Below are 11,228 nucleotides of genomic sequence, written 5' to 3'. Positions count from 1 at the left end.
TTTTTTATATATATTTATATATTTTTTATATTTTTATATATTTTGTATATATTTATATATATATATATTTACCAAATATATGTATTTGGTAAAGCCAGAGGTCTTGAACTCCTGGACTCAAGTCATCCTCCTGCCTCAGCCTTTCAAAGTGCTGGGATTATAGGCATGAGACACCATACTCTGCTTAGAATGAATGGAAATTTATAAAAAGGAAGAGTAGGCTGGATGGTTTAGATGGAGGAGTCCAAAGGCATCTCTGAAGAAATGACATTTGGGCTGGAATGGGAAAATGAGTTGACTTTAACTAAATAGAGAGTGGAAGATCAGAAGGAACAGCATGTGCAAGGGCTAGAAGGCAAGAGTGCCTTGAAGGCACTGGAGATGGTTGGATGTGGACTCTCTTTTGGAAGTAGAACCGACAGGTTTTGCGGATAGATTGGAAGTTAGAAAGCGGCAGAAACACAGTAAGGCTGACTCCTAGCGTTGGCCACCACCGCACGTATCAACAGACATCTTCATCCTATTGTGAACCCTATTGTGGAGTCTCAGGGCGGGGTCAGAGACAGAGGAAGGGGGTATTAGGGGTGAATCAAGGGGTGTCTATAACAGTCATTCTTTGGTAGTAAAAGTCAGTGATTTTATATTAGGGCACTCTGTTAATAGTTGCTTCGTATTAGAGATATTTGTGTCTGTGATTTATTTCTCCTATTAGAAAGCAAACTATCTGAAGTCAGGATCTTATTATTTATTGAATTTCCAAAATGTCCAATGTCTTATCTTGTACATAGTTCTAACTCTTGTTTATCAATTATCGAATGACAAGATTTGATTATATTCTATTCAATTCCATTCCATGCAGACTGGGCTGAGTGCAATAGAGAATGTACAAGGATCCCCAAGACCTGTTAATCCAATTTCTTACTTTAAAAAATTCTTTCTTCCTTTTTTTTTTTCTTTTTGTTTTGTTTTTTGAGATAGGGTCTTTCTCTGCCGCCCAGGCTGGAGAGGCATATTTGGCCTACATGGCAAACATAAAGTATCTTGGAGAATGTTCTAACATTCTGAAAACCAGAAATCTAAGGTTTATATTCTATTTAGTAGCCAGAACGTCTGATTGGTGAGAAAAGTCCATTCTCTAGGAAACAGAGCTCACCTACATGCTGGAGAGTTTTTAGACTCAAGCCAGGAGCAGAGACATTCTACAGTTATGGCATTTGGATGCTAAAAATGGGATGGCCTCTTTTTCAGTGTTTTAAGAGAGGAAGTAGGCACAACCAGCACCTGGAATGGATTTCTTGAGTTCTCACATGATTTCCCTTTCCACAGCCGCTGTATGTGTCCTGCTGAGAACCCTGGCTGCAGAGACCAGCCCTTTACCATCTTGTACCGGGACATGGACGTGGTGTCAGGACGCTCCGTTCCCGCTGACATCTTCCAAATGCAAGCCACGACCCGCTACCCTGGGGCCTATTACATTTTCCAGATCAAATCTGGAAATGAGGGCAGAGAATTTTATATGCGGGTAAGAGGGAGTGGGGAGTGGGGACACCATTTGTAACAGTGGCCTTGTGCTGTCTCTCCTAGGAATATGCTGTATGCAAGCAGGTAAGAGTGGAGCTAGGAGGAACAGGCATTGAGAGAGAAGAGTGGAGAGTGTGGTTCAAGGTCCTGGTTTCCACCACTTTCTGTGTAGTCTTACAAAAGATACTTCTCCTCCTGAGCCTCAGGATTCTCATCTGTGAAATGGGAAGTTAGGCCAAGACTCAATCTCAGGCCTCTTTTCTCCTAACATTCTGTTGGAGAGGCATTCACTTCTCCATTTTTCCAGCCACCCATGTGACAAGTATTTCTTAAGTACCTACTATGCAGGCCAGGCGCAGTGGCTGACGCCTGTAATCCCAGCACTTTGGGAGGCTGAGATGGTGGATCACCTGAGGTCAGGAGTTTGAGACCAGCCTGGCCAACATGGTGAAACCCCATCTCTACTAAAAATGCAAAAATTAGCCAGGCATGGTGGCGCAAGCCTGTAATCCCAGCTACTTGGGAGGCTGAGGCTGGAGAATCACTTGAACCTGGGAAGCAAAAGTTGCAGTGAGCTGAGATCATGCCACTGCACTCCAGCCTGGGTGACAGAGCCAGACTGTCTCAAAAACAAAAACAAAACAAAACAAAACAAACAAACAAAAAAAACAACCTACCATGCACTTCTAGAAACCAAGGATACAGCAGTGCAGAAAACATCCCAAATCCTTGCCCTCAGGGTACTTACTTTACAGAGAATGTGTTAGAGGTGTGGCTTGCAGACGTGGGCTCTATTAGACATGGGCTCTATCAGCCTGGTCCAGCACAGTAGCCCCTGTGGCTCTTTAAAACTGAATGAATTAAATACAATTAAAAATTCAGTTTTTTCAGGGCACTAGCCACATTTCAGGTGTTCAAAACCACACATGGCTACTGTATGAGACATCCCAGATACAGAACATGTCTATTGCCATAGGAAGTTTGATTAGACAACACTGACTTACCCACATCAGCAAAAGGTTTTAAAGCAGACATGCTACAATATGTTTACTTTTTTTTTTTTTTGTAAATTGTATACATCTAATACTGTGTCATTTGTATTATTGAGCTTCATATCCTGCAACTCTTGGGAGCGACCACCCCTCTTTAGAGACCACTGGCTGGCCAGGCGCGGTGGCTGACGCCTGTAATCCCAGCAGTTTGGGAGGCCAAGGCAGGTGGATCACCTGAGGTCAGGAGTTTGACACCAGCCTGACCAACATGGTAAAACCCCGTCTCTACTAAAAATATAAAAATTAGCCGGACATGGTGGCACACACCTGTAATCCCAGGTACTCAGGAGGCTGAGGCAGGAGAATCGCTTGAACTCAGGAGGCGGAGGTTGCAGTGAACCGAAATCTTGCCATTGCACTTCAGCCTGGGCAACAAGAGCAAGACTCCATCTTAAATAAATAGAGACCACTGGCTTAGAACAATGTTTTTCACATTTCAGTGTGAATTTGGGCACTTCCCAAAAAGCAGATTCCAGAGCTCCCTCTCCAGAGAATCAATTTCAGAAGATGATGAGTGAGACATAGTTGTATTAATTTCCCAGTTTCCCGGTGCTGCTGTAACAAATTGCTACAAATTAGGTGGCTTAGCCATTAGTGGTGGTTCCCGCCTGTAACTCCAGCACTTTGGAGGGCCAAGGTGGGAGGATCATTTGAGGCCTGAAGTTTGACACCAGCCTGGGCAATGTAGTAAGACCCTGCCTTTACTTTAAAAAATAATAATAAGGCTAGGCGTGGTGGCTCATGCCTGTAATCCCAGCACTTTGGGAGGCTAAGGTGGACAGATGTCTGAGCTCAGGAGCTCAAGACCAGCCTGGGCAACATGGCAAAACTCTGTCTCTACAAAAAAAAGTTAGCCGGGCATAGTGGCAGGCACCTGTAGTCTCAGCTACCTGGGGCGGTGTAGCAGGGAGGTGGTTTGAGATGGGAGGATTCCTTGAGCCCAGGAGGTTGAAGGTGCAGTGAGCTGAGATCACACCACTGTACTCCAATCTGGGCAACAGAGGGAGACCCCATCTCTAAAAAACAATAAAAATAAAAACTTGGTGGCTTAAGGCAAAGGAAATTTATTCTCTCATAGTTCTGTAAGTCAGGAGTCTGAAATCAGTTTCACTGAGCTGAAATTCAGGTGTCAGCAGGGCTGTGTTCCCTTGGGAGGCTCTAGAGGAGAATCTGTTCCAAGTCTCTTCCAGCTTCTGGGTGCTGCCAGCATTTCTTGACTGTGGCTGCATCACTCCAATATCTGCCTCTGTGGTCACGCTGCCTCCTCTTCCTCTTTTGTGTGTATCAAATCTCCCTTTGTCTCCTTCTTATATTGACACCTGTGAGTAGATTTAGGGCCCATTCAGACAATCCAGATAATCTCTCTGTCCAGATTCTTAATCACATCTGCAAAAACCCTTTTCCTTGTAACAGAACAGGTTCCAAGGATTAGGACTTGCATCTCTTTGGGGGCTGTTATTCCGTTTACTGCACCCAGGAATCTGTATTTCTAACAGATGCTGCTGTGATCCTCCAGGGTCACTGTGGGGAGCCATATTGAAAAGGACAGGTCCATGGGAGTTTATGTGCTTTCATTAAGGACTGGGCCCTATGAAGTCAGGGGCCACAAAGCAGGAAGACAGAAATTGTTTGGATAAGGCTGGCTTTCCAAGGGTCCATGCTGTCCAAAGCTGTGGGACCCTCCCCGGGAAGCCACTCAGTCATTCTAATGTGGGCTCTGGAGCCATGTCTTCTACAGTTTAACAATTTAACAATTGTGTGATGTGACCTAATCTCTCTGGACCTCTAGATGAGTGTTTACTTTAGGATTAGATGAGATCATCCACTTAGCACCCTGTCTGGAATACTGTTTTTATCAAAGAAGCAGAGTTTGGTGGTGGGGGTGAAACAGTCAATGACTTTCTTTTTCTCACGCTGTTGGATCAAACCTGTGAGCAACTGGGTTACATCTCAGGTCAATTCCCTAGGATTCACAGGCATGTTCCATTTCTATTGGACTGTCTCATTCTCTCACGTCAAAAGTCTGTGCTAGTTTAAATGGAAACTTCAACCTCTCTGTCTCTTACCCACCGTGAAGTTTCTCACTGTCTCCTAGTTCAGAGCAGGCAAGGGGTGTGGTTGGCCTCTGCCCTGCCCTTTTCTTACCCTCCCAGTAATGGTAGTGCTGGCCCTGGCTCCTCCAGGGCTGGCGGTGGAGGAGCAGGTGGTAGAAAGGGTAAGGTTGGGAGAGCGAGGCTCCTCCCTGATTGTTGCCATTGTAACCAGGCATTGGTGCTCCCTCAGGGGCAGAGACCCCAAAGCTGTTGCTTTCACAGTATGCTTTTTTGGGTCTTTTGGAGATTTGCCTGAGGACTTCACACTGACCAGTCCATGATATGGGCAGTAAGGCCTGTGCTTGGTCACTTGCTACTCCAAACCTCTCAGCCCCTAATTCTGGGGCTACGTCCCATACAGATGTTCCGTGGTGGTAGTGAGGTGGAGGGTGTCACTGCATCCTGGCAGCAGACCTTACACAAGGGCCTTTCAGGATGTCAACATCAGCTCCTTGCATTCCCCATTCCTCACTATGGTGTGTGGGCAGCTCAGGGCTCACACCTCCAGACTTCTCCTGGAGAGAGACTGGTACCACTTACTGCATCCTTGAACTTCAGGGGCCTGCATTTCTGAACAGTTTTTTTTTGAAACTCCTCTTGATTGAGATGGAGGCTGGTAAGTGTGTTTAATAAAATATATGTAGAGTTGGGCACAGGGGCTCATGCCTGTAATCCCAGCTACTCTGGAGGCTGAAGTGGGAGGATCGCTGGAGCCCAGGAGTTCAAGTCCAGCCTGGGCAACATAGTGAGACCCTGTCTCTACAAAAAAAGATTTAAAAAATTAGCCAGGTGTGGTGGCATGGCCTGTAACCACAGCTACCCTGGAGGCTGAGACGAGAAGATAACTTGAGTCCAGGAGTTTGAGGCTGCAGTGAGCTATGATTGTACCACTGCACTCCAGCTTGGGTGGCAGAGCAAGACCCTGCCTCTAAAAACAAAAACAAACAAACAAAAAGTGTGTTTGTAGGCTGGAGGAGGGATGGAATGAGGGAAACATCTGGCTTTGGATCACAGCTTTGTAAGTCCTGTATTACCCCAATAACTCCACACACAGCATCAGCAGAAGCCATGTATAGTGCCTGTATGTGCCAGACACTATTCTAAGTGCTTTCTATACAGTAACCCTTTAATCTTCACAAGAATCCTATGATATAGGATGGTTTTATCCAGATTTTACAGACAGGAGCACTGAGGCACAGAGCTAAGCAACGTGCCCAACTAGTCTCACAACTAATAAGCACTGGGGCAGGATTTGAACCTAAGCAGCCTGGCACCAAAAATCTGTGCTATTACACTTTTCTTTTAGAATGGGGAGGTATGTTTTACCTGCTCTTCCAGCTTTGGGGTCTCAGAAGAAATTGAGATCACAAGAAAAGTCTAACATCCAGTTACAATAGAAAGTATTCAATAAACAGCAGTTACGATTGTATAGATACTGTTGTGGCAACTGCTACTGTTGCTGCTACTGTTGTAAGGAGGCTGTGAGCTGCTGGGCCATGAGGGCTTGGGAATGCTACCCAGGGGACTAGAGCATTGTGTGGGAGGTGGGGCTGGATGGCGTTCCAGGCTCTCACACCCTGAGATTCATTGATTTGATTATAAGCACATGGGAGGAGCTTCATCTCACCCCGCAGGCAAACCACACACACTCGCATGGACACACGCACACACTTATGCCCACATACGTACATGTACACACACACAAGCCCATTCATAAGCCTTACTGGCTGTCTGTCTCTCACTGAGCCCTAGAAAGAGGACTGATGATTGGCTTTGGTCAGGTGGCTTGGGGGTCATAATTAGGGCCAGAAGAAGGAGCAAGGTCATGGGGTTCAGACTGTGCCAAAGTCCACTTACTCCATGACACACGTGGATCAAGTGGCAGGGCCCATGGAAGCTGGCCTGCTACAGCGTGGCTGCTTGCCACAGGTCAGACCATGCCATCCCACAAGCTGATTGGAACAAACCTGAGTGCATGTGGGATCAGGGCCAGGAAGACATACAGCTGGTGGGCTGTTGGCAGCCGATGCCCAGCATGGTCAAGTCCACTGGCGTTCAGTCATTCGTGTGCATTCTTCCGTCACCAGCATGCATTCAGCACCACTGCATATGAGACTTCAGGTCAGGCACTGAGCGCTGAGAAACAAACAGGATGTGGTCTCTGCCCTGGAGGAACCCACACACACCTTAGCGGAGAGGGGGAAAACAACCTAGCAAACACAACACAAAGTGGTGATTTTCAAGTCAAGACCCATGGGATGGTGAGTAAATGGAGAGGTACAGAGACCTTATCAGAGAATGTAGTGGTTAGAAGCATGATTTTTGGAGCCATAAAGTCTAGTACCATGTAGTAGTTTTGTGGCCTTATGTAGTATCCCTAACCTACTTACAACATAGGGTTATGAGGATTAATTAAGAGGTGTAGGAAAGGTTGTAGCCAGATGCCTGGCATCATAACCACCACCACCATCACTACCACCACCATCACCCTCCTCCTCCTCATCTTTTCACACCACCAAGGCTACTAATGCCCACGGGCTCTCGGGGGGTTATTTCATTAATGCCCTGACTCTGCCCTAAAAGCTGAATGTGGAGGTGGCTGTCCTCAGCTCTTGTGGCAGGTACTTGAGCTCTTCCAGGTGCTTGTGGGTAGGGTGGACCCAGGTAGAGGCTGGACTCCCCAGCTTCTACAGTTACTTCCAAATGGGAGAGTCTAGGATTCCAAATGGGAGAGTCTAGGATTCCAAATGGGAGAGTCTAGGATTCTTTTGTACTCAGGAGAATTTACCAGGAGAGCCCAAAGGAACAACTTGGAAGTTTGCACTTGCCCCCTTCTCCCTTCCAGACCTTGGGCTCCACAGATATCCCTCCGGAGGGCTGCCCCCAGCTCAGGGTCCTCAACTCTTGGTCTTTGTTCACGCAGTGAAAGCTGGTGAGATATTTGTATATGTAAAGGCTGCCGGCATTTCCTTGTGTGGCTTTACCCTCTGAAGTCCTGGCCCAGGGCTCAGGTTTAGTAAGGGCTGACAAGGAAGTCCAAGCGATCTTCTGTGTGAGGAGGTGCCAATAACGTGGATGCTGACGGGAACAGGAGGAACCAGTGCCAAGAGGAAATTGTGTGGCTGTCTGTCAGCCTCACGGATAGGGGAGGTCCCAGCACCTGGCCTGCACCTGTCTGCCAGCCCCACCCTTGTCTTACCTGTGGTGGCTCTTGGGGATGTTCAGAGCTTTATGGGGCACCCTACCTTTATGGAGACAGATAAAACATCTAGTGTAGCTTTAGAACAGCTGGGTTCCTTTATTTTGCAGAGACTGTTGCTTTCGGCTTCTGGACACAGGGTTGAGCTCTGCAGTGTATGGGAAGTGATTATCCAGCCCATCCCTTTTCTCCCTCTCGCTGTTTCCTCTACCAGTGCCAATATCTGTCTCTTGCACTGACCACGAGCATCTCTCATTAGGTTGGTGCTAGGAAGAAGTGAAACACACATCAGCCTTTTCTAATACCTCCTGTGCAGTGAAAAAAGCCGGGGCTTGGGGTCAGAAAAACCCGAATGGAAGCTCTTGGCTCTGGCCAAGACTAGCTGGGTAACCCTAAGCAATTATTTAACCTCATGAGACCTCAGTTTGCTTACTCATAAAACGAGGAAATAATGAGTCATACCTTCCATACAGCACTTAGAAAGGACAGCCAGCTGGGCCCTCCACCTGGGTCCTGTGTTTTTAGATCAACACTTCTCAATAATTAATGTGCATACAAAGCCCTGGGGATTGTGTTAAGCTGTAGATTCTGGCTCAGTAGATCTTAGCCAGGGCCTGAGATTCTGCATTTATAAGAAGCTCCCTGGTGATGCCCATGCTGCTGGTCCAGGGACCACACTTTGGCAAGGCCTTTCAGGATTTTATGAGATTTTCTTTTTTTTTTTCAGCTGGAGTCTCGCTCTGTCATCCAGGGTGGAGTGCAGTGGTGTGATCTCTACTCACTGCAACCTCCGCCCCCTAGGTTCAAGCAATTCTTGTGCCTCAGCCTCCCGAGTAGCTGGGATTACAGGCACCTGCCAACACGCCCCACTAATTTTTCTGTTTTTAGTAGAGATGGGGTTTCACCATATTGGCCAGGCTGGTCTCGAACTCCTGGCCTCAAGTGATCCGTCCACCTCTGCCTCCCAAATGCTGGGATTACAGTTGTGAGCCATGGTGCCCAGCCATTTTATGAGGACTAAATAAGCAGATGTACATAAACATGGTTAGAAGAGTGCCTCACATATGATGAGTGCTCAACTGATGTCATTCCTCTCTGCCTTCCTCCTTGAAAGTTTTAGAAAAAGACTCAGTGGAGGAGAGAGTTCCCATGAAATTATTAGGACCACAGTGATCAGGTTGCAGAATGGTGAAGCTGGAGATGACTCTAGGGTGTCTAGAGGGGAGCTCTTAAATTCTACCTTGCCCAGGCATCACCTAAAAATATACTGACCTAGAAAATCTTGGAATGGGCCCCTGGAATTGTTAATTTTAAAAAAAATTTCCAGTAGCTTTTGATGCTTTTTTCTTTTTTTTTTAATTGCTGATCTGGTCCAAACCCTCATTTTATTTTTTCTCAAACATGTTTTTTAAAACTTTTATTCTGCTTTCAAGGGTACATGTGCATGGTGGTCCTCTAGGTAAATGACTGTGTTGTAGGAGTTTGGTGTACGTATTATGTCGTCATCCAGGTAATAAGTACAGTACCCAGTGGTTAGTTTTTCGATCCCCTCCCTCCTCCTGCCTCCCACCCTGAAGCAGACCATGGTGCCTGTTGTTCCCTTCTTTGTGTCCGTGTGTACTCAATGCCAAACCCTCATTTTAGAGATGAACCCCAGAGAGGTGAAGTGACAGCCCTAAGCCATGTAGAAGGTTCAATCAATGATTCATTCATCATTCAATATATATTTTCTGAACACCTCTGTGTTCAAGGCACCATGCTGGGTTCTAGGGGGACTCGGTGGTGGAAAGCCTGACCCCAGTATCTGTTCTTACAGAACTCATAGCCTAGTGGGGGCCTAGATATCAGACATGGATCAGGCAGACAGTGTGGACAATCATGCATAGTCATAAATGCTTTCCATCCTGTATAAAGTAGAGGCTGCAGCGGCAGAGGTCGCAGGGGACCTGACTTAGATTGGGGAATCAGAGAAGGCTCCTCTTAGGAAGTGACCTTTCAGATGAGACCTGAAGGATTAACAGAAAAGAGCCAGGTGGAGAGTGGGCAAAGCCAGGGAAAGAGCGTGGCACAGTTGAGGCACCGAGGGGGTGCCAGTTTGACTGACGGAGGCAAGGGGAGTGCCCTGGTGGGGCTGCAGGGGCACCATGCAGGCCTTTTCTCACTGGTGTCCCCCGGTTCTGTCCACAGCAAACGGGCCCCATCAGTGCCACCCTGGTGATGACACGCCCCATCAAAGGGCCCCGGGAAATCCAGCTGGACTTGGAAATGATCACTGTCAACACTGTCATTAACTTCAGAGGCAGCTCCGTGATCCGACTGCGGATATATGTGTCGCAGTACCCATTCTGAGCCTCGGGCTGGAGCCTCCGACGCTGCCTCTCATGGGCACCAAGGGACAGGAGAAGAGGAAATAACAGAGAATGAGAGCGACACAGACGTTACGCGTTTCCTGCTGAACATTTCCCTGAAGAGTCAGCCCCGACATCCTGACTCTCACCTGTGCTATTGCAGACCTGTCACCCTGAAGGACATGCCACCCCCAGTTCCTATGATGCAGTTATCAAAAAGTATTATCATTGCTCCCCGGATGTAAGATTGTTGGTGAATTTTCAAGGCCTTCAGTTTATTTCCATGTTTCTCAAAGAAAATAGATTAGGTTTGCAGGGGTCTGAGTCTATGTTCAAAGACTGTGAACAGCTTGCTGTCACCTCTTCACCTCTTTCACTCCTTCTCTCGCTGTATTACTGCTTTGCAAAGACCCGGGAGCTGGCGGGGAACGCTGGGAGTAGCTAGTTTGCTTTTTGCCTACACTGAGAAGGCTATGTAAACAAACCACAGCAGGATCGAAGGGTTTGAGAATGTATTTCAAAACCATGTCTGGTATTTTCAGACATAAAAGAAGTTTGAGTTGTCCTTAAATTTGTATAACGGTTTAATCCTGTCTTGTTCATGTTGAGTATTTTTTAAAAAATATGTTGTAGAATTCCTTCAAAAGGCCTTCAGACACATGCTATGTTCTGTCTTCCCAAACTCAGTCTCCTCTCCATTTTAGCCCAATGTTTTCTTTGAGGACCCCTTAATCTTGCTTTCTTTAGAATTTTTACCCAATTGGATTGGAAGGCAGAGGTCTCCAAACTGATTAAATATTTGAAGAGAGCTTGTGTTTGGTTCATTTTGACATCATAGATGATTCAGCATTTGGGGTTCTAGTTCTCTTTAAGCCTGTTTATCATGTGCTTAGAAAGCTCTCCAGGGAGCTAGGGCATTATCTGTCACTCTGGCAAGTTGATGGGAAGGGGCAGTGGGGCAGATAAATGGGGTGGTGGGGAAGTTAGGGGAGGTATCATCCCTGAGTCCTGTTTC

The 11,228-nt window shown here is 46.8% G+C and overlaps 1 protein-coding gene across 2 annotated transcripts in view; it reads left to right on the top strand.

Moving 5' to 3' along the window:
- FBLN5 (fibulin 5) overlaps window positions 1–11,021 on the top strand; it is an 81,062-nt gene extending 70,041 nt beyond the window's left edge. The window contains exons 10-11 of one of the 2 annotated variants that reach the window (XM_017857910.1): window positions 1,327–1,522; window positions 10,053–11,021. In XM_017857910.1, coding sequence (XP_017713399.1) covers window positions 1,327–1,522; window positions 10,053–10,214 — 358 coding nt within the window. In that variant the 3' untranslated portion in view covers window positions 10,215–11,021. The remainder of the gene's footprint in view (window positions 1–1,326; window positions 1,523–10,052) is intronic. The other variant, XM_017857911.1, reaches the window with a different exon arrangement.
- The last annotated feature ends 207 nt before the right edge of the window (window positions 11,022–11,228 follow it).

This window comes from Rhinopithecus bieti, unplaced genomic scaffold, assembly GCF_001698545.2.
Source record: "Rhinopithecus bieti isolate Rb0 unplaced genomic scaffold, ASM169854v2 scaffold_41913, whole genome shotgun sequence".
NCBI lineage: Eukaryota > Metazoa > Chordata > Mammalia > Primates > Cercopithecidae > Rhinopithecus > Rhinopithecus bieti.
This window is presented reverse-complemented; position numbering and strand designations above follow the sequence as displayed.